Here is a 25823-nt window from a genome sequence, read left to right on the forward strand (position 1 = left end):
CAGATAATTAGCTCTGAATGCATGATATGACTCCACTGCTGTGAGTGTGGGAAAGTGCCTTGCCCTTGCTTAATGTGATAGGTGAAAGGCAACGTGTTAAACTCAGCGTGGTGAAATAGTAATAAATGTCTTTGTCTCGGTTCGGGTTCATACGGATGTTCCTCTGCTGTCACCTGCTAGTTTGTACCAAACTGGTTATGATGGATTTTGCTACAAAGGTACAGATGGAACAGCAGATCAAAGTCCCATGGAGGGCTTGGTGGCTCCAGTTGGTGCCTGTAGCTGTCTGAATGGCAATGGATCTATCAGGATGCATCAGTTACAAAGAGCCATATGCAATATTGAATGTACCAGCACTGGTGTAGTGCCAGGAGTAGGGGCTGTGTCTGTGCCTGAGGAGCCCAAATATGGATTGGACTCAATGGCCTTTGAAGGTCCTGGATTATTTGATCATTCTGTGAAGCTCCCGACTCCACCAACAGACTGAGGAGCTGCCTGGGGATATTTTCCTCCCATTGCCCTGCTGACTCCATAGTTTCCTGTGGCATCATTTGTTTTCAGGATGAAGAGTGTTACTGTTTGTTTGGTGATGCAAGGTGGTGAGGAAATATTCCTGTGGTTTGTTTCTGATTACAAAGGTGGGGGAGAGGTTATTCCCTGCCGGTTTGGGCAGTTCCAGAACTAACCGTGGCTATTACAGAACATCGTGCTTCCCTCCTGTTTTTTCAGTGCAGATTGCTTTATTTTTGCTCCTAAAGCTCCGGACGCAATGGTTGCTCTGGACTGGTCCAGCAGCTCAGAGGCACCAGTGTTTAATTTGCGTCCCTTAAGCTGTCCCGGCCTCAGTGAGCAGAGGATCCTGTTCTTTGCAGCTTTGCACTTCGGTGGGATCAATACCCAACGCTGGGGCCCTTCCAGACCGCAGGAATCCCATCACTTTGTGAATGAACAACAGCCCGACTCTTTGATTCAAGGCCAGGGTAGCTGAAATAGCACTTACTGTATTTACAAATGAGCTCTGCTGCCTTCATCAGCCACAACAAGTTACCTTTTACTGCTCGAGGCAGCAATTTTCTCATTATGTGTTTTAATGAATACAGAAAGGTTTAAATTTATTCCTCTTTCCAGCATTCTTGCGGTAAACGCAGCTCCCAGATATACAGGAACCATGGCTTCTAGAGCAGGTTTTGGTTTTGAATGCAGGCTGCAGTAATGAGTGTAGGAATTACTATACCAGACTCATCAGTTGAACTAAAATACCATGTAGACCAAATGGAAAAGGTCTTTATTTCTAAAGCTTCTTTGACAACAACAACAACAAAATTCTGTAGCAAAGAGATATCAGGGGGATTTGTGGTTAAGGGAGTGATTACAATGTCAGAACAGACTTGGCAGCTGCTCTGTTGCTTCCCAGTGTCTGTGGGAGGCATCTTTTGGGGACGTGCTTTGGTCACAGGGAAAACCTCCTCCTATTGTTGTTTTCACTAATCAAGCACCTTTTCATCTTAATTTAAATTTAATGACGGGTTTTCCCTGTGTCTCATATTTCTTTTTTAAAATCCTTCCTTCCTTTCCATATTCAGTCTTTCCCTATCTTCCGTGTTGGAGTTGGAACCAGAGGAGGAATTTTTGTGGGGCGAATTAATGGAAATCCCATAGATGTTGAGATCTTCTGAAGGATGAATCACAGTCTTGCAGCCCCTCGGTGTTTTCCAGCTCTGCTGTGGGACAAGCTGAGTTGGGTGTTCAGCCTGGAGAAGAGAAGCTCCGGGGAGACCTTAGTGTGGCCTTTCCATACTTCAACTCTTAAAATTATATGTGCTTTTTAAACGGAAGGGAACCTTTCATTTCAAGGTGTACGCGCAGACTTTGTGTGGACAGTTAAATAATCCGAAGACACTTGGGATTCCTTTCCTAGTGACATCTCCACGTTTTAGAGGAAAATGATGTGTTGCTTGCAGGTGAACAATCTCTTTCCACTGCCATTAAATTCTTTGTGGAGGTGTGAATACATATCATTAGAGACTTGGGGACAGGCTGTGAAACAGAAAATGACAGACGAAAGACTTCTCCATTTCTGAAACCATCTCAGTGTCACCTGCTAATTACAGTGACCTTCTTGTCCGTGGGCTGTTTTGCAGCTGGGTGGCACCGCAGCAGCTCCAGGTATATATATATATATATATATATCTATATATAAAGTATAATAAGTATATTAATAACACTATAGCTCTTCCCAGAATGTGCGGCCAATGGTGAAGTGCGTGGCAGAAGACAAAGGCGTTGGGCAGAAATTAGGTTAAAACAGCCCATTTTTGTCGCAGGGCGAGGCCAAACCTATTGTGTCACACCTGTGCAGTTCCACAACAAAACTGTCTTTGTCCACAAACTGTATTACTCTTCCTTTTAAACCATCAGCAATATGCCTAACTGACTAAATATAACATGAATGGCCACTTGACAGCTGAGAAAGCCACCTCTGTTGTGGTTTTAATTGTTCACACGGATTCCCGCTGCGAGCTGATTCTTTCTCTTACGCACAATGTTGAAATAAATTGTAGTAATCTGACCTCAGGGCTCGGATGTTGTGCTTAACCGTCATGTTGTAGAAGCTTGAATCAGATGGAGAGATGAAAGTTTCTCCACAGGGAACAAGGTTCAAAATTATGATCTGTCAAGAACTTGGAGTAACTGCAAACACAGGTGTGAGTATGTGGAGGCACCACACAGGGGTATGGTGAGCAGCACTTCCAATAGAGATGCTGCAGAAGTGAGAATGTGGGTTCTTTATCTTCCTGTTTCCTTGAGACCTGTGGTACAGTTAACAGAAACCTCAGACTACAAGGAGTAGGGCAGCTAAAGGGAGTAGGGGTTCTTGGGGATTACACAGCAAATATTTTCAGTGCATTAAAGGTATTTAACCTATCAGTTGTTGAGCTTGGATAAACAAACTGAATACTATCGAAGAGAACCCTGTTATGCGCTGTTTTTCATTATTATGTTGTGTTTCCCTACAAATGCCAACCAACCCACACAAAACCTTGATTGAGTAGCTGGTTAGTCAGGGTGCTGCTGGTTTTGTCCTGCTGCGTTTCGGTACCTGGTATGAAGTACAGGACAGACGTTGGGCACGTGGATGAGGGAGCGGGTGTGTTTGTTCCTTTGCAGGTCTCCATCTTTCCAAACCGTTTGTGCAGACCCGTACCCGAGGCTTGCTCGGTGGATTTGGTAGGTGGTCAAGTGCTTTTTGTCGATTGAGATATTACTTGGGTGGTGTTCTATGAATTTCAGGGAAAATCATAGCCAACATGGACTTCATGTACAGTCAGTAATTGCATGGCTGCTGTATGATAATGTTTTGTCACTTCTTTTTTTCTCTTTTATCCATTCTAATGGAGATGTTTAAGGGACACTGAGCTTTGGGGAGCCAGCCTTGCCCTTCTTGGGGAAGACGGGAATGCTGACATGACAGATGACATCCCTGAAGCTTGGCTAGGGCATGGCTAGTGCCGTGGAAAAGATTGTTTAGTTATATGACAGCTGAATGCTTTTAAAATTCCTTTTTATGAAGCCTCTTTTATACCTGTGTTCCCAAAGAAACAGCCCGGTGCCCAGGGGGGACGCGGGGCCGTTCTGGACGTGGCTCTGCCATGTCCCCACCTGCGCACCCTGGTGTCTCCCCACCAGGGTCAATTTACAGCCCCCTCCCTTGAGCGGAGGAAGGCAGAGATTAATCGGGAGGGGAAATTGTTCTGCCTGAGTGGGCAAACAGAAGGAAACTGTCTCACTGACTGTGTTGCCTTAATCTCTTTTTATGAGCTACCTGGAGCGCACTGCTCTTTATCCGACCCGCCGTCAGGGCTGGCGGGGGCCCAGCAGGATCTCTGCTGGCTTGAGCTGAAGGATTTACTGGCTTTTGCCAGCTGCCCTCCCCTTGGCACCGCTCCCCGGCAGCAGAGCCCAGGGCAGGGTGTCTCACTGTGTGCGGCTGGACGCAGCCCCGGGAGACCCAGCAGCAGATGCTGCAGAGCGGTGGGGCCGGGCTGTGGATTCTGCCAGGCTGTGGCTTAATGAAGTATAACAAGGGCAAGTGTAGAGTCTGTCATCTGGGCAGGAACAACCCCAGGTTCCAGTATAAGTTGGGGAATGACCTATTAGAGAGCAGTGTAGGGGAAAGGGACCTGGGGGTCCTGGGGACAGTAGGATGACCATGAGCCAGCACTGGGCCCTTGTGGCCAGGAAGGCCAATGGTACCTGGGGTGGATTAGAAGGGGGTGGTCAGTAGGTCAGAGAGGTTCTCCTGCCCCTCTGCTCTGCCCTGGGGAGACCACACCTGGAATATTGTGTCCAGTTGTGGCCCCTCAGTTCCAGCAGGACAGGGAACTGCTGGAGAGAGTCCAGCGCAGCCACCAAGATGCTGAAGGGAGTGGAGCATCTCCCGTGTGAGGAAAGGCTGAGGGAGCTGGGGCTCTGGAGCTGGACAAGAGGAGACTGAGGGGTGACTCATTCATGGGGATCAGTATGGAAAGGGTGAGTGTCAGGAGGATGGAGCCAGGCTCTTCTGGGTGACAACCAGTGACAGGACAAGGGGTAATGGGTGCAAACTGGAACACAGGAGGTTCCACTTAAATGTGAGAAGAATCTTCTTCCTGGTGAGGGTGGCAGAGCCTGGCCCAGGCTGCCCAGGGAGGTTGTGGAGTCTCCTTCTCTGCAGACATTCCAACCCGCCTGGACACCTTCCTGTGTAACCTCATCTGGGTGTTCCTGCTCCATGGGGGGATTGCACTGGATGAGCTTTCCTGGTCCCTTCCAACCCCTGACATTCTGGGATTCTGTGATTCTCCTCCTGCTTCTCAAAGTACCTGTGCACCCATGGCACATGGGCAGGAGCAATGCCTGCGTTTCTCGCAGGTACCATCAGCGCAGCCTGGTGAACTCCATGTTCTGCATGGGTTGCGTTTAACCCCGTAGGGAGGGAAACGGCGTGTCCTTGTCTGCCTCTCGCCTCTCTTACCCCTCCTGCCGTCGCCCCCATGGCTGTGGAACCGCAGCCCTTGGGTCAGGACTCGCCCTGGGTCCGGCTGGGCTGTTGGTGTTGCAGCGTCACCGGCGAGCAAGATGCTGCCCCAGGTGATGGGCCTCCCGCTCCTGCCCTCGGCTCTTTGAGGCACAGAAAGGGCTTTCATAGCATCATAGAAGAGTATGGGTTGAAGCGCCCTTCCCAGCTCCCCCAGTGCCCCCCCTGCCATGAGCAGGGACATCTTCACCAGCTCAGGTTGCTCAGAGCCCCGTCCAGCCTGGCCTGGGATGTCTCCAGGGATGGTTCATCCACCACCTCTCTGGGTACCTGGGCCAGGCTCTCACCACCCTCACTGTAAAAGATCTCCTCATGTCCAGACCTGAAGCTCCGTGGAGACCTTATTGTGGTCTTTCTGTACTTAAAATGGCCCATAAGAAAGATGGGAACAGACTTTGGAGCAGGGCCTTTTGTGATAGGACAAGGGGTGGTGGTTTAAACTAAAGGAGCGGACATTCAGGCTGGACCCCTGAGGGTGGTGAGAGCCTGGCCCAGGAACCCAGAGAGGTGGGTTTTTTTTTTCCTGCTCCTCCTGTAGCTGCATGTTAGCTAATTTGCACCCGGTGTGCTCTGCAAGGTTGGTTATTTCCCCCGTCCTGTCACTCTGTGGTTAGTGTTGTGCTTCTCAAGGCACAGCTGTACATTCATTTTGAATTAGGCAGCTCTAGTAGACAAAAAACCCACATAGAAATAATGGTCCATAAAGCGATGAAGTGAAGGTGGGGTTTGCATGTGAATGTTAAACACAAATCCTGGGCTGCCACGTCTCTCTTTTTAATCCTTAATATTTTTATGGAAGAGAAGGACTTGCCAGAAATATCTTCCCTGCATAAGAGAACTTGTGCGAAACATCATGTGCTTTCAAATAAGGCATAAAATGTACTTGCCGATCAATTTTCTGTCCTCATTAAGTCTCTCAGAGGTGAGTTCAAGGGAAGAAATAAAGATGGGAAGAGCTTGGAAATGAAGTCTTTTTATTTACAGCGATAAAAAAAGAATAACTGAAAAAGGCTGAAACTCAGTGGCTTGAGTGGTGGAGGACAGACTCAGTTATCTTAATGTGCAGCTGCGCTACCACATGGATTATTTTCACTTTACTATCAGATATTTAGTGTGTGTGGGTAGCCTGTTTTTCTCCTTTTGTTCATTCTAAATAGTTCATATGTGTAATGCAGTATAAGATGTAGTTCCCGGTTGTTAGAACAGAGATTGATAGAGCAAACAAACACCCATCGGTGTTTGTACACTCTACAGATTTAATGCCAAACACAGACGAATGATAGAAAGTTTATTCCTGTAATAAAGTAAAAGGGAAGAAAACATACCTTGAATTTGAAATTACAGTTTAACAAAATCATTTGTTATCCTGTGATGTAGTCCTTGTGAGAAAGAGAAGTACATGAATCTCCAAACTGCATAGAAGAGGGAGGGTGAGGGAAAGCACTGAAATAATTCTGGTTGTCCACAAAGATGCACTGTTCGCTATTTTATTCTTCCCTAGCAATGTTAAATTTAAGGGTACAACCTTTGGAAGAACAGTTGTTAATAGCATCAGCAGTTTCTTATGTTTGCTGGTGTTTCAGAAAACATGTAAGATGATGATAATTGTTTCCCCTGGTTTATTTGTGGCGATGTTTTTTTCTTTGTCAGTCCATGTCAGGGAGGTGAGGGGCAATCGGATTGAAACTGAGGAGTTAGCAGGTTGGCCTGTGGGTTGTTTGCATGCAACTTATACATCAGGAAGCGCACACCAGGAGCCATTTGCGTTGCGAAGACAACCACAGGTTGAACACATTCATTTTTCCATATGCCACATTGTGAATATGCACAGAGTAACACTAACTGCTGCTTTTTGATTACAATAATGTCTTGATGGTTGTTGGAGCTCGAGAACTAAGTGATTTTAAACAGTGGTTAAAATTGCAGGTAGCTGAAGATATTTAATGTATGGATTGTGATCTGGCTCTCCGCAGTCTTTATCTTCTCACCCAGTTTTACCCATTGCAGTGAGGCCAATAAAGGGCTGCTGTTGTGCATTGTGTGCTTTATATCCTGGCCCCGAAGACACTGACTTCCTCCCTTCTATTTCAGGAGATCATTAGGGCTGATGAGATTAGAGGTTTATATCTTTAGGTCCAAGTCATTATTCCTAAATTTAATCAATGTATTTGAAAATGTTTCCTCTAATAAAACTGTAATGACTTTATGTGATTTGTCATGCTTATCAAAACCATGGTTTTAACGTTTTCATGTTTAGAAGCACTGAGCTTCTGGAGAGGAGTATACATTAGTACATCATTGCTGGGCCAATTTCCTGCCTCTCTGTGTCTCTGCCCAGTAAATCAGAATAACCCAGTCGGTGTAATCACGGTGACATGCAGCCAGCGAGGCACTGGAGTCAGCCCTTCGCAAACCGCTTAAAGCCCTGGGAGAGGTCCCTTGCGCCAGCAGCATCGCTTCTCTGCCGCCGCCGTCATCATTCAGCTCCCTGCTTTGCCTCCTTGGGAGACAGACTATTAGCGGGCTGATGATAAAGGAGAAAATAACCATCTGTAATGCAAGGTTTGACTGGAGCAACGGCTTCTACGTTGCAAGGGGAATATGAGATAAATAGCCCCCCACAGCGGGAAGTGAATCACTGTGGCAAGACGAGAGCAGAGCTGGGTGTTTAAATACGATAAATCCAAATGCCTGCTTTTCAGGAACGTTCCTGCAATGGGTTAGGACTACAATCTAACTCAAATTACCTAATTCAAACGAGATAGTAGCCCCATGTTTGAACACGCTGCTGTTTCACATGCTGCTCGCCTTCTGCGGAGGGAGCTTGGGATCTTGCAGGTGATGGGACTGATGCGAGGAGGGAGAATTTGGCTGTGAGCAGCGTGCAGGTGACAACACCAGGAGAGGTTGTTGTCTGCATTGTGGCAGCAGCGCGGCGGCTGGCGGTACGTCAGCATCACTGGCAAATTGCGGTAGGCAGATGGCGGGTCTCACACCGAAAGGGAGGATGTGTAAATGCCCAACGATAGGCTTTAACAGCATTTTTTCAAAGCCAGGAGTTTGTCACTGTACGAGCTCTCAGTCTAAACATCCCTGCGAGATTTCGAGCCTGAAGTCTACTAGCGGTTTATTAAATAGTTTTGGCAATTGAAGCGGATGCTGTGAATCACTGCGGGGTGTCTGGGGCACGTGCTGTCTGTTGAGCTCTAGCCCCCCAAATGTGCCTCTGATTAACGGCCCCACATGGGCAGCAGAACCGAGGTAAAAGTTTTAACCATAAACTAGGAGATCAGGGCTGATGGTTTAAACTAAAGGAGGGAGATTCAGGCTGGACATGAAGAAGAAATTGACCTCTGGTCTCTTTTTTCTGGCTGTTCTGTTTTAGCAGCAAGACTCAGTTAAGGAGAAGAGTATTTCCTGTCCAGTGCAAATTGCCATGTGCAAATATGTAATGAAATTCAGCTCTGTGGAGCTGGCACATCCTGTACAAACAGCAGCACTGGACTGCCCACTAGCAATACCATTTTCTTTTTTCGGCCTTTTGAACACTGCAGAGACATAATTTTCCCTTCCCAGCGCCTGGTAGATACGTTGATCCCTCAGCAGTGAGGGAAGGTTGATAAGTGCAGTCACTGAGAACACAGAGACAGAAAATCAGGCTGAAACCATGAGCAGCTTGAGCAGCAGACACTCATCAAACCAGCAGAAACCCAAAGCTTGCTGTTCACTCTAAGAGTACATTGCAATATGCAACGTTTTATTGTCTCTTTTGTTTAATTTGTAGGCAGTTAAGTTAAGCTATCAAATGGGCTTTATTAGTGGAGTCAGAGAAGGCGTTTGTGCAGCATCAGTAGGGCCTGGCTGCATGTGATGATGGGCTTATCCAAACCAGTGTGAACTCAGATATTCAGGCTGAAGCTGGTGGCCACGAACAAAGTTCTTAACTCTGCCTCCTTTGGACCAAACAGAGCAACCTCTGGAAGCATCTCCATCAGCTTTGGAGAAAAGAAAGAGCTGCTTTGTGCCACTGTAGATTGCACAGGCTGTTGATATAAATACCTGCGAGCTGGATGGTAATCATGGGGCTAAAAGGGCCGTACCCCAGGTGGAGCTCAAGGCTGCGGGTTTGCCCAGTTCTATCTGATGAGTGACATTGGATTTTCCCGAGTCACACATTAGTCACTCACCGCACTGATACGCTGCGCTGAGGAGCGATTTGCTTTTACATTCCCCCGCTATTTCACTTATAGACTTTAGCTGGGTAGTCCCTGATCCTGCAAGAGTGCAAGAGGTGTTTATAGAAAGAAAATACAGGTCCGGGACTTGATTTGGTGGCGCTCGGTCCCTGATGCTGGCTGAGCAGAGAATGCCTTGAAACTCTTGCTCTGAGGTGTTCCCTCTTTTTTTAATTTACATTAGTGGGGAGATAAATCTGTTCAGCAGCATCTGTGCATCACCACTGACATTTTAATTTTCAGTTAAAAGATTTTAATTAAAATCTGACATCATTCGCTGTGACAAATGAGAGCGAATTGAAATTATACACGCGGACTGAACTAGTATCAGTTTATGTATCGGTTTCAAGAAGAGCTCTATCAGTGGTAGCAATGGAAGGGGCTCCGGTTGCTCCGTTTGTATAATTCTGCCATTATTCTAGCAAAGTAATTGTGCTGGTTTTCCCAGTTTCTCTCTGCTGGAGCTCTGGATCACCCTGGCAAAACACAATTGCTCTCTAGGCTTCAAGGAGCTATTTGTGTGGGAGATATTTGCTCTTGGAATGGCCCAGAATATGTTTTTTGATAATTTTACAGGTTTCTCTTGGAAGGGAGGTGGTGAAACGGCTCACGGCCCCGTCTCGGGTGTGTGTCTAACCATGCGAATGCAGCTTTATTCTCCATTCCCTGCGTTATTCACAAACAGAGTATAAACATGTCTAGGACGTGTATTTAAAATACCTTTATTTGCCAGACATTGTCTCTCTGCACAGGCTTAAATAGGAAAACAAGGGAAGATTCTTCCAGGCCTGTAGCATAAACACCTGCATCTCATAAGAGACATTGTCCTTCTCTGAAAATTCTGGTTAAACTATGGGCAGTGTGTCATTTTCTCGGTGACGTTGTGCCTATGGATTGCTTGTGAACTTGGGTTTGCTTTTATTCTGGGCCAGCTCTGCACAAAACTCTGCCAAAATAGGCTTCTTTTCATGTCATAGCTGTTTAAAGCGTATAAAATGGAAAGATTGGAGGTAATGGGCACTTCTGTGGATCTTCTCTGGTGCTGCAGGAACAAGAACCCTCAAACACAAAAAGGAAAAGCAATAACACTGAAGCTTTTAGGTAAGAAACACATTTGGTGTTATTCCAACTGTTTATTGCATCGTGCCTAATTATTGGGGAACTCGTGGTCAAAGGGTCGTAGTTGAGGTGAAGAGGTTTCAAATCTGTTTCTCTTACCTGCCCTTTGTGGTCAGAAATGAAAAGGGTTGTGTTTTGGATATATAGTCTGCTTGTCCTGAAGGTATCCCAAGCAGTCTACTGGAAAAAAACCATTCAGGAATGGTGTGAAGAAATGTGATAAAGATTGTGGCACATCACCGTAGCAAGGCAGTGATTCTTTAAATAAATGGGATGCTTATGATGCCGCAGGTTGCTGTGAAGGCTTCTCAAAGCTCTTGTAACCTACATCGGTCACTCGTGGGTTTGATGAGTCGCGCAAACATCCAGCATCAGCACGGGGAAAAATTTGGAATACGCCTATTTATTAGATTCACATAATGTGATTTAGTGAGGGTGCCACAGCTGTGTTGAATATTTATTTCCTTTGTATTATTGAGGAAATCTGTGTTTTGCTTTTAAAGGAGCCGTTTAATTTGTTCTCCTGTCGCCAAGTAGACCATTGATATCCTTGTTTCACTTTATGTTAGTTTTAGCCCCATCAGCTCTGCTGTCGCTGTGGTGGAGTATTTAATGGTTTGATGCAGTCTGCTCTTATATCAGCAGCGTAATTTATACCTATAACCCAGCTAAGGATATTGAATATATTATATACACTTTATCAGAATTTTTAAAAAATATTCCCATTAAACCAGGCTCATTACCTTGATTTATTGATTTTCATAACCTCATTGCAAAATCTAAGGATTCGGGTTGATCTGAATCAGCATAAGTGTGATTAACGAAGAAATCATTTAAGTTGATTAAAAAGGGCTTAAAATAATGTGATTAGGCTGTGGAGATTTGGGTGGCTTATTGGATTACACGTTTTATTCCTGGAGGATTGTTGTAAGATTCAGAATGAAATTAAATTGGCCACAGTACTTTGGGCCCTGAGTGGCTGGTGATACCAGAGCCCTGATACTACAGCATCTTTTTTCCTGTGGGTTTGTTTGTTTTTTGGTTGGTTGGTTGGTTTGGTATTGTTTCAGATATTGAGAGGATGTATCCCCCGATGGTACCGATCTTTATATAATCATCTGTAATCTATGACAATGTCAGTCTACATCTTGAGTGGCTATGGTGTCCGTAAGGAAACGTAATTTAAAGGATTTTTAAAAAATACATTGATTCACTATTTAATTAAAGTACTCAACTGAAACCATTACATTCTGAATAAAAGTGCCCAGATATGCCTTTACTAGGGCATAAGAATTGTCCCTTGAAGTTATTCCATATATTAATTTGGGCTCCTGCGTTCGCTCTGACCGGACCGCGTGTGTATAGAACAGAAAGAATCCGGATTCTCTTCCTTTAGTGTGTTTTCCAAAATCTTCCTGATTCTTGTGGCTCTTGTGAACTCCCTCCAGTTTTCAAGGTGTTTTCTAAACTGAGGGTATCACTAATATAAAGATATTAAAACTTTTTGATTTTGAGTAGATATTATGCTTATACAACCCAGTATACTGTTGTGATCTTTGTGTTATATTCTGTGCTGATCATCTGTGATGACAAAGTTGGGGTTGGTTCCTCAGTCAGAGTCCTATTACTAAGGCCTGCCTTTGTGTTTCATGTCCTTTTGACTTTTGGTCACTGACCCATAGTATTGGTTATTCATCACTATTCACATCTTGGCTTTATATCATCTCCAGTCTCCATGTATATTGATCTTATGCTTTCTTCCAGGTCACTCTAAAAACGCTAAATAGCATTGGGCTGCGAACGGGTCCCAGCAGGATCCCGTTTGAAGCAGATCCACTCAATGAGCGTTTCGCATTTACTGTTGCATTCGAGACACGTGATTTATCTCGTGTTTGATCCATTTAATGTCTTCTGAGTTTGTTTTTGTTGTTGTATCATCTTCTTAATCAAAATGTAATTCAGTACCAAGTCAAACGCATTGCAGAAACCACAATATATTAGAGTCTGAGTGTATTATGTATTACAGAGTCTAAATATATTATGACTTTATTATGTGTATCAACCAAACTTTTAATCTTATAAAAGAAGGAATATCAGTTTAGTCTGGCAAGCTCTGTTTTCCATAATGTTGGAAACAGTTAATGCTAATCATCTTTTTATTCCTTCTTAATCAAATTGTTTTTTCAGCTTTCCCATTTTTTTTCCCATTTCCTGTCACAGCCCTGGCCCCTACATTGACTTTCTCTGTTCTCTCAGTTTATATAAACCTTCTCTGCTCTGGCTTACTTCATTATAGAAAAATTACACCATTATTTGTCAACTTGCCGCACGGTGCTTTAAGTGCCACAAGTGACTCACTGACTTCATTTAATGTTTAAAGATACGTTTTGGCAAAGCAGTGGATGTGGGCTATCTCGACTTCAGTAAAGCATTTCACACAGTCTCCACAGCATCCTCACAGCTAAACTGAGGGAGTGCGGCCTGGGTGATCGGGTAGTGAGGTGGACTGTGAACTGGCTGAAGGGAAGAAGCCAGAGAGTCGTGGTCAATGGGGCAGAGTCCAGTTGAGGCCTGTATCTAGTGCAGTGCCTCAGGGGTCAGTGCTGGGGCCGGTATTATTTAATATATTCATCAATGATTTGGACGAGGGAATAGAGTGACTGTCAGCAAGTTTGCTGATGACACCAAGCTGGGAGGAGCGGCTGACACGCCAGAGGCTGTGCTGCCATCCAGAGACCTGGACAGGCTGGAGAGTTGGGCGGGGAAAAATTTAATGAAATATAACAAGGGCAAGTGTAGAGTCTGTCATCTGGGCAGGAACAACCCCAGGTTCCAGTATAAGTTGGGGAATGACCTATTAGAGAGCAGCGTAGGGGAAAGGGACCTGGGGGTCCTGGGGACAGCAGGATGACCATGAGCCAGCACTGGGCCCTTGTGGCCAGGAAGGCCAATGGTACCTGGGGTGGATGAGAAGGGGGGTGGTCAGTAGGTCAGAGAGGTTCTCCTGCCCCTCTGCTCTGCCCTGGTGAGACCACACCTGGAATATTGTGTCCAGTTGTGGCCCCTCAGTTCCAGCAGGACAGGGAACTGCTGGAGAGAGTCCAGCGCAGCCACCAAGATGCTGAAGGGAGTGGAGCATCTCCCGTGTGAGGAAAGGCTGAGGGAGCTGGGGCTCTGGAGCTGGACAAGAGGAGACTGAGGGGTGACTCATTCATGGGGATCAATATGGAAAGGGTGAGTGTCAGGAGGATGGAGCCAGGCTCTTCTCGGTGACAACCAATGATAGGACAAGGGGCAATGGGTTCAAACTGGAACACGGGAGGTTCCACTTAAATATGAGAAGAAACTTCTTCCTGGTGAGGGTAACAGAACACTGGCCCACGCTGCCCAGGGAGGTTGTGGAGTCTTCTTCTCTGCAGACATTCCAACCCGCCTGGACACCTTCCTGTGTAACCTCATCTGGGTGTTCCTGCTCCATGGGGGGATTGCACTGGATGAGCTTTCCAGCTCCCTTCTGGTCCCTGATATTCTGGGATTCCGTGGAATTTTCCCACCACGAGCTTCCAGATTTTCAACGACAGGGATACCTTACCCCACAGAGCTCATTAGTTTCTCCTGGAAAAAGAAAAAAACAAACAAACCAACCAGGTAATGGTTTGGCCAATGAAGTGGCTTATGTGGAGTTTCCAGAGCAGATGGCTTTTAGGATGCACCGCTGATCGATTAGTGAGGACAGACTAAGCTGTCTGGTATTGATTTCTTAGCGCCAGGTTCATGGGAAATGGCAAAGATCAGGATAAAGCTCTTTTAGCACGGGTGAAAACGTGAATTGGTTTGTGGGGAAGCAGCTCTTAGCTCTCAGCATTGTTAGAACTTCACCTCCTTTCACAGAAACCGTGCTGCTCTTTAAGGGCTCGTGGTGTTTGGGTAGGTGATGCTTTCTGCCCTCCTCATCCTCCTTAGCAGAATCCTGGGAGAATGTCGATGCTTTAGAGGCCCTTCAGGTAACTTAATTTCAAACAAATAATAATTCACGAGCTTGACCTCTGTGTGCAGGGCTGCTCTACAGCTCTTACAACCGCCCTGCTTCTTAACTTCAGACCAGCGATTTATGTCCTAGACTTTTGACAAAGGGGGTGGGATGAGGTGGAGAGCATGTTTATTCCTATTTTTCTCTTAGTCCCATGTATTTATTTCTGTTAGCTCTTTGATTTAAACAGCAGAAGATGGAGTAGTTAAAGGTCAGGGTGGATGGGGTGGAGTTTTCCCACAGCTGCCGGTGACTTATTGGTCCCACTGTTTCCAAACTCAGTCCCTCTGATGTGTTCAACAGCAGAAATTCTCTTTTAGGAGCGTGCTGAGCCCGGACCTCCCAGTCCCTCCTTTAGAAACCTTTAGAAAACAGGCTCTTCAGGCTGAGAAAGCAGCCCTTGAGCTTCCAGGAGCACATTTGAAGCTTTTGCAATAAATACCTTCTTGGTAATTGTGAATGAAAGCTGTCTCATTACATCTAAATGGGCAGCTCTCAGCTTTGAAAGGCTGAGCGCGTTCCCGTGCCGCAGAGACCGCGAGGGGAGCAGCCGATGCACTAATAGCTCAGCTCTAATAGCAATTGCGGTTTTACGGGGTTTGTGTGTATTGCACGGCAGATTGGGGAGGTTGTTAATATCAGTTAAAATAATCCTATCAATGTCAATAATACTCAAATCTCGTTAATTTTAGGCCATCAGTCCATGAATTAGACTTGGATTTGATTCAGTTGATTGAAAGACATGGGGAAGTCTTACCCAGAGATAAAGAGCTGCTGTTGTATGTATTCTGATGGTCCCTACGCAACAGTACGAAACCAGGAGCAGCCATCTAAATAAAAGCAGGGAAAGAGGACACAGAGGATTCCCTCCAAATCCTTGAGAGATTAAGGCTTAATGTTAAAAAGCAACTTTTGTGGATTCTCCATGAGGCCAATTAGTTTTCTTTTCCACCTGAAAAAACCCTGATTAATTCCGTGGCCTATTTTCATCAAAAAGCACAGATATCTTGGTACTAAAAATAAATGGCTTTTATTTTTCTGCAGAAAAATAATCAGTAACATAACAATTCCCACCTCTCCAGACCTTTCCTCTCCTTGGGACTCCCCTTTTGCTCCACATCCAGGCACCAAAACTCCCTTCAACAGCAGAAGGCAGAGAACTGGAAAAGTGTTGCTGGTGCCCAGGGAAAAAGCAACTTTAACAAGTGTTTGACTATTAATTACAGCTTTGAATGATGTTTTAAAAATGTTTATGGTGTCTGTTGGATGGTTTATACACTAACAGAGTAGACGGAAATCATGCACAGAAAGAAATTATTTGTAGTTTATAATTATTGTGAAATGTTTTGAGTCGCTAATATGTGGGGAAGTATTTCAGTGTGGTTGCTGCACTAAAATTGCAGAAAGCTTCCCAAACAAAACTGTTTGGTGACACAACCAGGTACCAACTCGTCACAACCGTCACTGAGATCTGGAAGGCAGTTTAATAGACGCAAATGTCACTCGTGAAAACTTAGTGTCTCCAACGCTGCAACCAACCAAGGCGCTGTGTATATTTTATAGCTCAGTAAGGAACTGAATTGTGGAAAGGGATAAGATGTTGTGTTTTGAGGTTCAGAAGAACATGGATTATCTTTACATAAATGTATCTTCTCTATTATTTATGCATTTGTGGAATGGCTGAAGAAAACTTATTCATTTTTATTAATTATTCCACAGGATCCTTCAAACCAAAAGTGTGGAAGAAAGAAAACAGTGTCGTTCAGCAGCATGCCGTCAGAGAAGAAAATCAGCAGCGCCAGCGACTGTATCAGCTTCATGCAGGCTGGGTGTGAACTCAAGAAAGTTCGTCCAAATTCCCGGATTTATAACCGTTTTTTCACGCTGGATCCTGACCTGCAAGCTCTTCGTTGGGAGCCTTCCAAGAAGGACCTCGAGAAAGCCAAGCTTGATATTTCTGCTATAAAAGAAATCAGACTAGGGAAGAACACAGAAACGTTCAGGAATAATGGACTTGCAGACCAGATTTCTGAGGACTGTGCACTGTCGATAATCCACGGGGAGAACTACGAGTCGCTTGACTTGGTTGCTAATTCAGCTGATGTGGCCAATATTTGGGTATCAGGATTAAGGTACCTGGTTTCTCGTAGCAAACAGCCCTTGGATTTGATGGAAAGCAGCCATAATACCCCACGGTTTGCCTGGCTGAAAACTGTATTTGAAGCAGCAGATGTTGATGGTAACGGCATCATGTTAGAAGACACATCTGTGGAGCTAATAAAGAAACTTAACCCCACCTTAAAGGAATCAAAGATTAGACTAAAATTTAAGGAAATCCAGAAGAGCAAAGAGAAGCTGACAACGCGAGTCACAGAGGAGGAATTTTGTGAAGCGTTCTGCGAACTTTGCACAAGACCCGAAGTTTATTTCTTGCTCGTGCAGATCTCTAAAAACAAAGAGTATCTAGATGCCAATGACCTCATGCTGTTTTTAGAGGCTGAGCAAGGAGTGACCCACATAACGGAAGAAATGTGTCTAGATATTATACGTAGGTATGAGCTTTCTCAAGAAGGGCGTTTGAAAGGTTTTCTTGCGATTGACGGATTTACTCAATACTTGTTGTCCCCAGAATGTGACATTTTTGACCCGGAGCACAAAAAAATTGTCCAAGACATGACACAGCCTTTGTCACATTACTACATCAATGCGTCCCACAACACGTATCTCATAGAAGACCAGCTCAGAGGACCGGCTGATATCAATGGTTATGTCAGAGCTTTAAAGATGAGTTGTCGGAGTATTGAACTAGACGTCTGCGACGGCCCAGATAATGAACCCATTATTTGTAACCGTAACAACATGACATCGCCGCTTGCCTTTCGAAATGTTATTGAGGTAATAAATAAATTGGCTTTCTTTGCTTCAGAATACCCCCTTATTCTCTGCTTGGGGAACCACTGCTCGGTACAACAGCAGAAGGTCATGGTACAACACATGAAAAGGATCTTTGGAAACAAACTCTACACAGAGGCACCTTTATCCTCAGAAGTCTACCTCCCATCACCTGAGAAACTGAAAATGAAGATCATTGTGAAGGGGAAGAAGCTGCCCTGCGACCAGGATATATTAGAAGGAGAAGTCACAGACGAAGACGAAGAGGCTGAAATATCGCGGAGGCTCTCAGAGGACTTCTCAAGAGAACCGAAGCTGATCTGGCTCTGCAGGGAATTGTCCGACTTGGTGTCCCTGTGCAAATCTGTCCGATACAGAGACTTCAAGACGTCCACAAAAGCTCAAAATTATTGGGAAATGTGCTCCTTCAGTGAGGCGGAAGCCAGTCGGATTGCAAATGAAAACCCTGAAGATTTCGTCAACTACAACAAAAGGTTTCTGTCCAGGGTGTACCCAAGTGCTATGAGGATAGACTCCAGTAACTTAAATCCTCAAGATTTTTGGAATTGTGGTTGCCAGATAGTGGCAATGAACTACCAGACCCCGGGCCCCATGATGGACCTACACACCGGCTGGTTTCTGCAGAACGGGGGATGTGGGTATGTCCTCAGGCCTTCGGTGATGCGTGATGAAGTGTCTTACTTCAGCGCTAACACCAAGGGCATTGTTCCGGGGGTCTCTCCCCAAGTCCTACATGTCAAAATAATTAGTGGACAGAACTTCCCAAAGCCCAAAGGTGCATGTGCAAAAGGGGATGTCATAGACCCCTATGTCTGCATAGAAATACACGGGATTCCTGCAGACTGCACCGAACAAAGAACTAAAACTGTTCAGCAAAACAGTGATAACCCCATTTTTGACGAAAGCTTTGAGTTCCAGATCAATCTGCCGGAGCTGGCCATGATCCGTTTTGTGGTGTTGGATGATGACTACATTGGGGATGAGTTCATAGGGCAGTACACCATCCCACTGGAGTGCTTGCAGCCCGGATACAGGCACATACCGCTGCGGTCTTTTGTCGGCGACATCATGGAACACGTTACCCTCTTTGTTCACATCGCAATAACCAACCGGAGTGGAGGTGGGAAGGCCCAGAAGCGCAGCCTCTCGGTGCGGATAGGAAAGAAAGCACGGGAGTACACCATGCTGAGGAACACCGGCCTCAAGACCATCGATGATATCTTCAAGCTGGCAGTGCATCCGCTACGAGAGGCCACAGACCTGAGGGAAAATATGCAGGTATGTCACTTGGGTTGTGTGCGTTGGTGGAAGCAAAGGTCTTGGGTGAGTTTGGTAGGGCAAGCTTTTTGAAGCAAGTGGAAGCTGGTGAAGCTTCAGGCCCACAGCTGTTGTCAACCTTTAACCTGACTTCAGAAGGCTGATGGTTACAGATGTTAGCCAACAAGAAGAAATGTTTTAAAACTCAATATGAGGGTGGTGGGAGCCTGGCCCAGCTTGGCCAGAGAGGTGGTGGATGAACCATCTCTGGAGACATCCCAGGCCAGGCTGGACGGGGCTCTGAGCAACCTGAGCTGGTGAAGATGTCCCTGCTCATGGCAGGGGGGGCACTGGGCGGGCTGGGTAGGGCCCTTCAACAAAAACCATTCTATGATTTTTATGCTCTTTCTAAAGACGTTTTTCTGGTTGTATTTGCCTGAGAAAGCAGAAGTGAGAGTCCCCAGGCCTCAGGTCTCAAAGACTTCATTTGCCCTCTGGTCCTGGAAAACATCAGCAAGCTTTTGTTTTGCTAACCAAATAAGGCTTATACCCTTGATTTTCCCTGTCTAGGTGAGCAGAGGAACCAGTTAGTGGATGTGTCATTAAAGTCCTGTTCACCCCAGAGAAACACTGTGCACGTTTCCCAGGGCGTGTGTTGCCACTGTTTGCCCAAGGGCCGCACGTGTTCGACCTGTGCACCCAGAACCCCTTGGATTGCGGTTTTCTCCCTGCTAAATGTCAAGGCCCAGGAGCACATCGCTGTCACAGCCGCTCGGTGGTGGGCAGGAGATGAAGAACCAGAACCAGTCCACCCGGCGCAGCTCCGTCCAGAGCTCCAGGCGCTGCCTAGAAACAAAACTGAGTAGCAATAAACAACGACTTCTCTTGAATAAATAGCTGAAATCACCCATAACTATCTCCTTGGTAAAGATACGGAAACAATTCGTTTTTCTTTCTCAAAAACAAGAGAAAAACGCGTAGCACTTCATTGACCCCACTCTTCTGGACAGAGTCTAAGACAAATTAAATGTTGGCAGCTGGAAAAGTTTACAAAGTGACATAAGTTTTAAATCACTCCCAAAGGAATAGTCTAAGCATATTTTTAAGAATGGGAAACTCTTCCCAGCATTTCCTTTCCTGCTAGTTGGAACTGCTGACTCCACCTTCTGTCTAGGTCAGGCTTAAGTATTGAACTATATGAAAGAAAATAGTCCAAATTCTGACTCAGAAACAGCATCAATGTGCCTTCCAAACAGAACTTCAGCACAAGATCTTGTTCTGGGGAATGCTTTTTAAAGACAGAGTCATTAGATTTAGCTGCATGCTAATGTATTATATTGATGATGAAAACCTCTGTTAATTTGCTGGGCATTTTCTGATGGCTGTTTTTTCAGCGAGATGTTGTAGGGGAGCATTCACAAGGTATGGGTTGTTGTAATACTCGCTTACTTACATTTTGTGCATCTTGGTCATTCATTGTATGGCTAGAGAAGCTAAATGATGAAGGCATGTCAGCTGTACATCCACTGACTTGATAAATTAATAAACCCTGGCACGTTAGTTTGGTTTGACCTGTATACCCAGTATTGATTTTCTTATGTGTTACCTGTGAAGGGGAAAGAGTATTTGTGCTTCTTTATGATGTGGTAATGCAAGACTGAAAACAAAGTGGCTTTTTTTCCCTGCTTTCCTTTCCCATGGGAAATATGAGATGTGTCAAGCTTGCTCTTGCTGGAGGATGATGATGACGGGAGAATGAGACGTCAAAACAGCATCAGAAGCGGGTCAGCGCTGCCCCACGTCGCAGGGAGACGCAGGCGCTGACGTGGTCCCTGTGGGCACCGGGGGGACCGGGTGGCGAGCGGCAACGTGACGTGCTCAAAGTATTATTTCTTTTCCCGCAGAATGCCATGGTGTCTGTGAAGGAGCTGTGCGGGCTGCCGCCCATGGCCAGCCTGAAGCAGTGCATCCTCACCCTGTCCTCGCGCCTGGTGGGCAGCGACAACGCGCCCTCTGTCACCCTCTGCATGAAGGACGCCTTTCCGTATCTCGAGCCGCTGGGGACCCTGCCCGACGTGCAGAAAAAGCTCCTGGCCGCCTATGACCTGGTAGGCGCTCAGCACCGCTACCTCTGCCTTCCCACACCCTTGCGCACGCAGCCCTGATGTTTCATTTAAATGAATGAGGCTCTTCAGGTGACTTAGGCCGTGCTAAATTGTCCTTTAATCAAGGATGGACAGGGAGTTAGTTGCAGCTGAGCCCTCCCTGTGCTTTTCCGCAGCACTATAAGTGGTGCCTGTGTCCCTGCCCAGTCAGCGTTGCCATTGGGAAGGGCACTGGGAACTTTAAAATGCTTTTTTTTTTGTTTTGCATGGGGAAAGAGAAGTCAGTATGGTACAGAAACACTTGCCGAAAGGTCCAAAGAGACGAGCTGAAGTCATTCCAGGTGAATGCTGCTGCTCAGCCCGGTATGACAGATGTCACTGCCATGGGTGATGGAGCAACAGCTGCGTGTGGCTTCCAGCAGCAGAAGTTGCTGTCACTTCATGCCCCTTGGGCTACGAGTCTGCCCGTGGCTGCCCCTCCTGTTGTGCAGCAACCCATAGCAAACCCACAGTTTGCAAACCCATAGCAAACTGCACAGTTTGCAAACCCTGGCTTAACTATTACGCTATGGCAACCAGGCTGAGCCGCGATGAACCCTGGGTGCACGGCACTTGTTTCTGCAGCTTGTGTTTGGAAGCAATAAAAAGGTGAAAAAAAGGTGGCCAGGGCTCTGGGCAACCTGAGCTGGTGAAGATGTCCCTGCTCATGGCAGGGCTGGCACTGGGGAGCTTTGAAGGTCCCTTCAACACGAACTATTCTGAGATTGATTCTATGATTTGGGGGTGTGAAATTGCTTCCAGAGACCCTGAAGTGTTACAAAGAGCGATCACGTCTTCAAACAGTTAATCAGTGTGCCAAACACTTGCCTCTTCTCCTTTTTTGCTGTTTTAACACACTTTCTGTGAGAAAATCAGCTTGAGGGGAAGATGGAGGCACTGATGTTGATTAAAAGAGAAATACTAAAAATACTCTGAAATAACCTTTGAGTCCTTTCCAGAGTAATTTATATTACTTGAAGTTGATTAAGTTGCGGTAATAAAATACCAGCTGTAACAATTCCAGAATGACGATTTGTACGTCCTATTGATTGCCATATTTTAGATTGGACATTTCTGGCATAGATTTGATACGTGGTGTGATGTCTGTTGAAAGAGCAAACACATAAATAAGAGATTTTTCTGTCTTTGGGAGCCTGCTCGGTGGAGTTTTACCAAAATGAATGTGTCACCTCTTATCTTTGTAATTATATACTGAGGAGCACACATGGGGTATTTCAAGGCCTCCTCATGCTTTGAGAACAGTTTTTCAATTTTAAAAGGTGAAAGACCGCTTCCCGATGAAGACAAAACCACTTGTATAACTGTTTTAAATAATGTTTGCTCTCACATTTGTCTCTGATGGAGGAAGATGTTCCTCCAACGTCAAGAGACAGCACAAGGAGTTTAAAATCAGAGGGCTGAGAAAAGGGAATTCTTCCCTGCCTATGTAAGGGTTGATTTGAAATGTAATGAGAACATGTTATTTGAATTATTTTTACCCACTTTGGCTGGCTGGGATTGCCCCTTTGCTAAAACAATTTGCTTCTGAAAAGGCAAAAGCCAGCTTTAATAAATGTTTTTGCTGCGTTTTGGATATTTGCCTTTTGAGGCAACTCCAGCAGCAGAATATCAAGATCTGTTTAGAAGCATGAACTCTGCCCATGTGTTTAATGGGTCATGGACAGCACTGACAGTCCGGGCAAGTGGAGGTGTGAGTGCTTGGAGACCTGCCCCATGATCTGGAAAACAATTCACTGTCTGTTCCCCCGCTCACGGGCCCATAGACAAAGCCCGGCTTGTGCGGATTGTTTGGTTTTTTCTAATTAATTTCACCATTATGTTCTGCATTCAATATTTCCTTTCAAGAAAGGCCTTTATAGAATAAAATTTAGTGTGCTTTGTTGAAGGAACCGGAACGATTTTTCAAGACTCTGTTTATTTATTTTATGGTCGCACTGCAGTGGTTTAGTGGAGCTCAACTGTGGCCTTGTCTCGTGGAGCAAGAGGATTCCGTGCGATGTCCTGGGTTGTGCGGGGGTCTCTGCAGAGGAGAGCAGGGAATGGCATTTGCCAAAAACAAGAAAGTAAGGTGAACCATTGAATGATACAGTGACAGTACAGCCAAAAAGGCCACTGGCATCCTGGCTGGTAGCAGCACTGGTGTGGCCAGCAGGCCCAGGGCAGTGACCGTCCCTGTGAGGCCAAACTGCGAATCCCAGGGGAAGTTTTTGGCCCCTCACAAGAAAGGCCTGGAGGTGCTGGAGCGAGTTCAGGGAAGGAACAAGCGCCAGGAGCAGAGGAAACGGCCTCAAGTTGTACCAGGGGAGGTTGAGGTTGGATGTGGGGAACAATTTCTTCCCCAAAGGGCTGTGGGGCATTGGAACAGACTGCCCAGGGCAGTGCTGGAGTCACCATCCCTGGAGGGCTGGACAGACGGACATGAGGTTCTCAGGACATGGGGCAGTGCCAGGGGTGGGTTATGGTTGGACTCGATGGCCTTGAGGATCTCTTCCCGCCAAAATCATTCTATGATTCTATACACAGAACACGTTTGGGAAGTGTGTCAACTACCAGAAATACAGTTTAGAACGGTTTATTTCGACTTAGAGCTTTGGTCAATACCACACAGAGAGTACAATGAATGGATCTCCCTAGTGTTGTTGATTCCCACACGTACACCCCAGGATGGCATGACATGGCGCTCACAGAGCTGCTGTTTGGACATGGCCTTTCCTGGGAAGGTCTGTCCGTCTGTCCCCCTGTCCCTCTGTCCCCCTGCTCGGTGGCCGGCGCTGGGAGATGCTCGCTCAGGTGAGCAGCGCCTTGTAACCCCTCACAATGGTGTCGCTGTTCATTGATCACACCGAAAAAAAGGAGACACTCAATGTGAAGAGAAGGGATGGGGCCCAGCTGGGCCTGACAGATGGTTGAATTATTCACTGCAAACAGTTATCCTGTGAAATTAGATTTTTTTTCTGGTTTTTTTTGGTTGCGAATTGTTCAGAAACAGATTGTGGTTTTGCTGTCTGCACGATATATTAATTTGCTGTTGCAGGCATGTGTGAACCGAGGGACACTTGTACACTTTGCTTCTCGATTATTGGTTCAGCATTATTTTTCCTCCAAGATCAAATGACTGAATCATTTGCAGATCAAAAGCAATAAACAAGTGATAATAAATGTTCTTGGTTTTACCCGGGCTCTTGGCTTGTGTGCATATACGGATTTTTTTCTAGAAAAATAAAAGCAGCTCCCCAAGTATCCTTACATGTTTTGAATCATAACAGATTGGACAGAGTTGTCCCCAAAGGGACGTTTTTCACAATTGTCTGAGCGGCTGAAGACAAGAGATGTTACAGAGCGGAGCATCCTCTGCCAAGGAAGTGTCACCATGCACTGACGTCAACAGCCCAGGACACGGACATTGCCTTGAATTCCTATGTGTTTTAAAGAGTTTTCACCCCAAATCAGGCACAGACTGGGAAAGTGATTCTCCTGTTTCTTTCTCCACGTCTTATAATCCTCTCTCTTATTTACCCACCATTCTATTTTGGTCTCTGAAAGACATGTCCCTTCTAAAACAGGTCAGATTGGAGCTTTTCTTACAGAATGAAGTTCCAGTTGGGTACTTTAGATACTCTGTTTTACCATAAGCCTGTTGAAAGCTCTTAACATTAATTCCCACAAACAGTTACTAGTTGCCGAGCTTTTTCAGTGACCTTTACAATATTTACTTAGTAAATATCCCCTGAGGTGCTAGCTTGTGTGTAAGTGAAAACGTATGATAGGGGAAAACTTTAAAAAAAAAGATCAAGAGTGGGTTTTCAGATCAGTTTATACTCTTATCTGTATGAATCAGTCTCTGGTTCCTCACAGTGAACACTCAGACTTCGTCCTCGCCATAGCACGTTGCTCCTAATGCCGCGGTTAAGGATGGGAACAGGATTTCTGTCTTGAAGAGATACCGGGTCCTGCACGCTGTGTTATCACAGGTGACAAAGACACTATAGACCGGCCAAAATCATCTCTCATGTTTAGCCCAGGGTGTATTATTTATTTCTCCCTGGTCCATTATTTTCTAGAGGAGCCTGTGAGGTAGGATGCTGGCGTAGCGCTAAGGGCATCCCCTAAACCCCATCACCGAGCTGAGGAGCTCGGAATCCACTCTCAGGATCTGGCATGGGACAAAAGCTGCTGATTCTTGTCGAGATTGCTGCCACACAGGAAGACAGGAACAGGTTAAATTCTGCTCTGAGATCGGTTTTAATTATTTGTTCTTGCTGAGCTGAGAGCAGCGAGACTTTGATGTCAGCATCAAAGGAGTGAAGGGCCGCTCTACCCACTCTGCATTAAGGGAAAATTGACATCCTATTGCCACTTTTCTCTTAAAAAATGGATGTGATTCCTTCACGTCTGAGAACCCTGAAGCAGGCGTGCCAGAAACTCGTGACACTGGGGCCAGTGGTTGGATGAAGATGCGGTCAAACGTAGGTTACCAAATGGCACAGTTCTCAAGCTCGCTTTTTTGGTGCGTGGTGGGATAATTTCCCATGGCCATATATATATATGTATATATATTAAAAAAAACCCTGTCCCAAATCAAGTTCTGCCTGGGAGACCTGAGCATCAGGAGCTTTGGACATCCCATCCCATCGGCCCCTTCTGCACAAAACGACCACGTGCTGTGGTACAGAGAAGCCAGAGGATGGGGAGAAATTGTCGTTTCTTTCTTGCTGACAAGCGAAAATACTAAAGAGTCAAAAATCAACATTGTGCCTGAACAAGCAGGTAATAGGAATGAAAGGCAAAGGATGCTATCAAAAGTAATTTCAATCTCAGGCGTATCCACTGGGTATGTTCTCTTGAAAAACAACTTTGCACTGTGCAGATGTAGCAGGCCTTTTTGTTTCTGCCTGTGAAACTGGTAATGCATTTCTTTTCCTAATGCTCTTGTTTATATCAAAGCGAAGGCATAGATATTTTCGTGGAATGAAGCCTGTATGAAGAGGTGTAATTAGAAATGAAGATGGCACGAGATGCACAATCTG

General features: G+C 45.7%; 1 protein-coding gene across 16 annotated transcripts in view; it reads left to right on the forward strand.

The window, feature by feature from the left end:
- PLCL1 (phospholipase C like 1 (inactive)) overlaps nucleotides 1-25823 on the forward strand; it is a 133808-nt gene that overhangs the window by 66419 nt on the left and 41566 nt on the right. For all 16 annotated transcript variants that reach the window (XM_065069474.1, XM_065069475.1, XM_065069467.1 and 13 more), the window contains 2 exons: nucleotides 16181-18652; nucleotides 20536-20739. In XM_065069474.1, coding sequence (XP_064925546.1) covers nucleotides 16181-18652; nucleotides 20536-20739 — 2676 coding nt within the window. The remainder of the gene's footprint in view (nucleotides 1-16180; nucleotides 18653-20535; nucleotides 20740-25823) is intronic.

The sequence above is a fragment of the Columba livia genome, chromosome 7 (genome assembly GCF_036013475.1).
Source record: "Columba livia isolate bColLiv1 breed racing homer chromosome 7, bColLiv1.pat.W.v2, whole genome shotgun sequence".
Lineage (NCBI taxonomy): Eukaryota > Metazoa > Chordata > Aves > Columbiformes > Columbidae > Columba > Columba livia.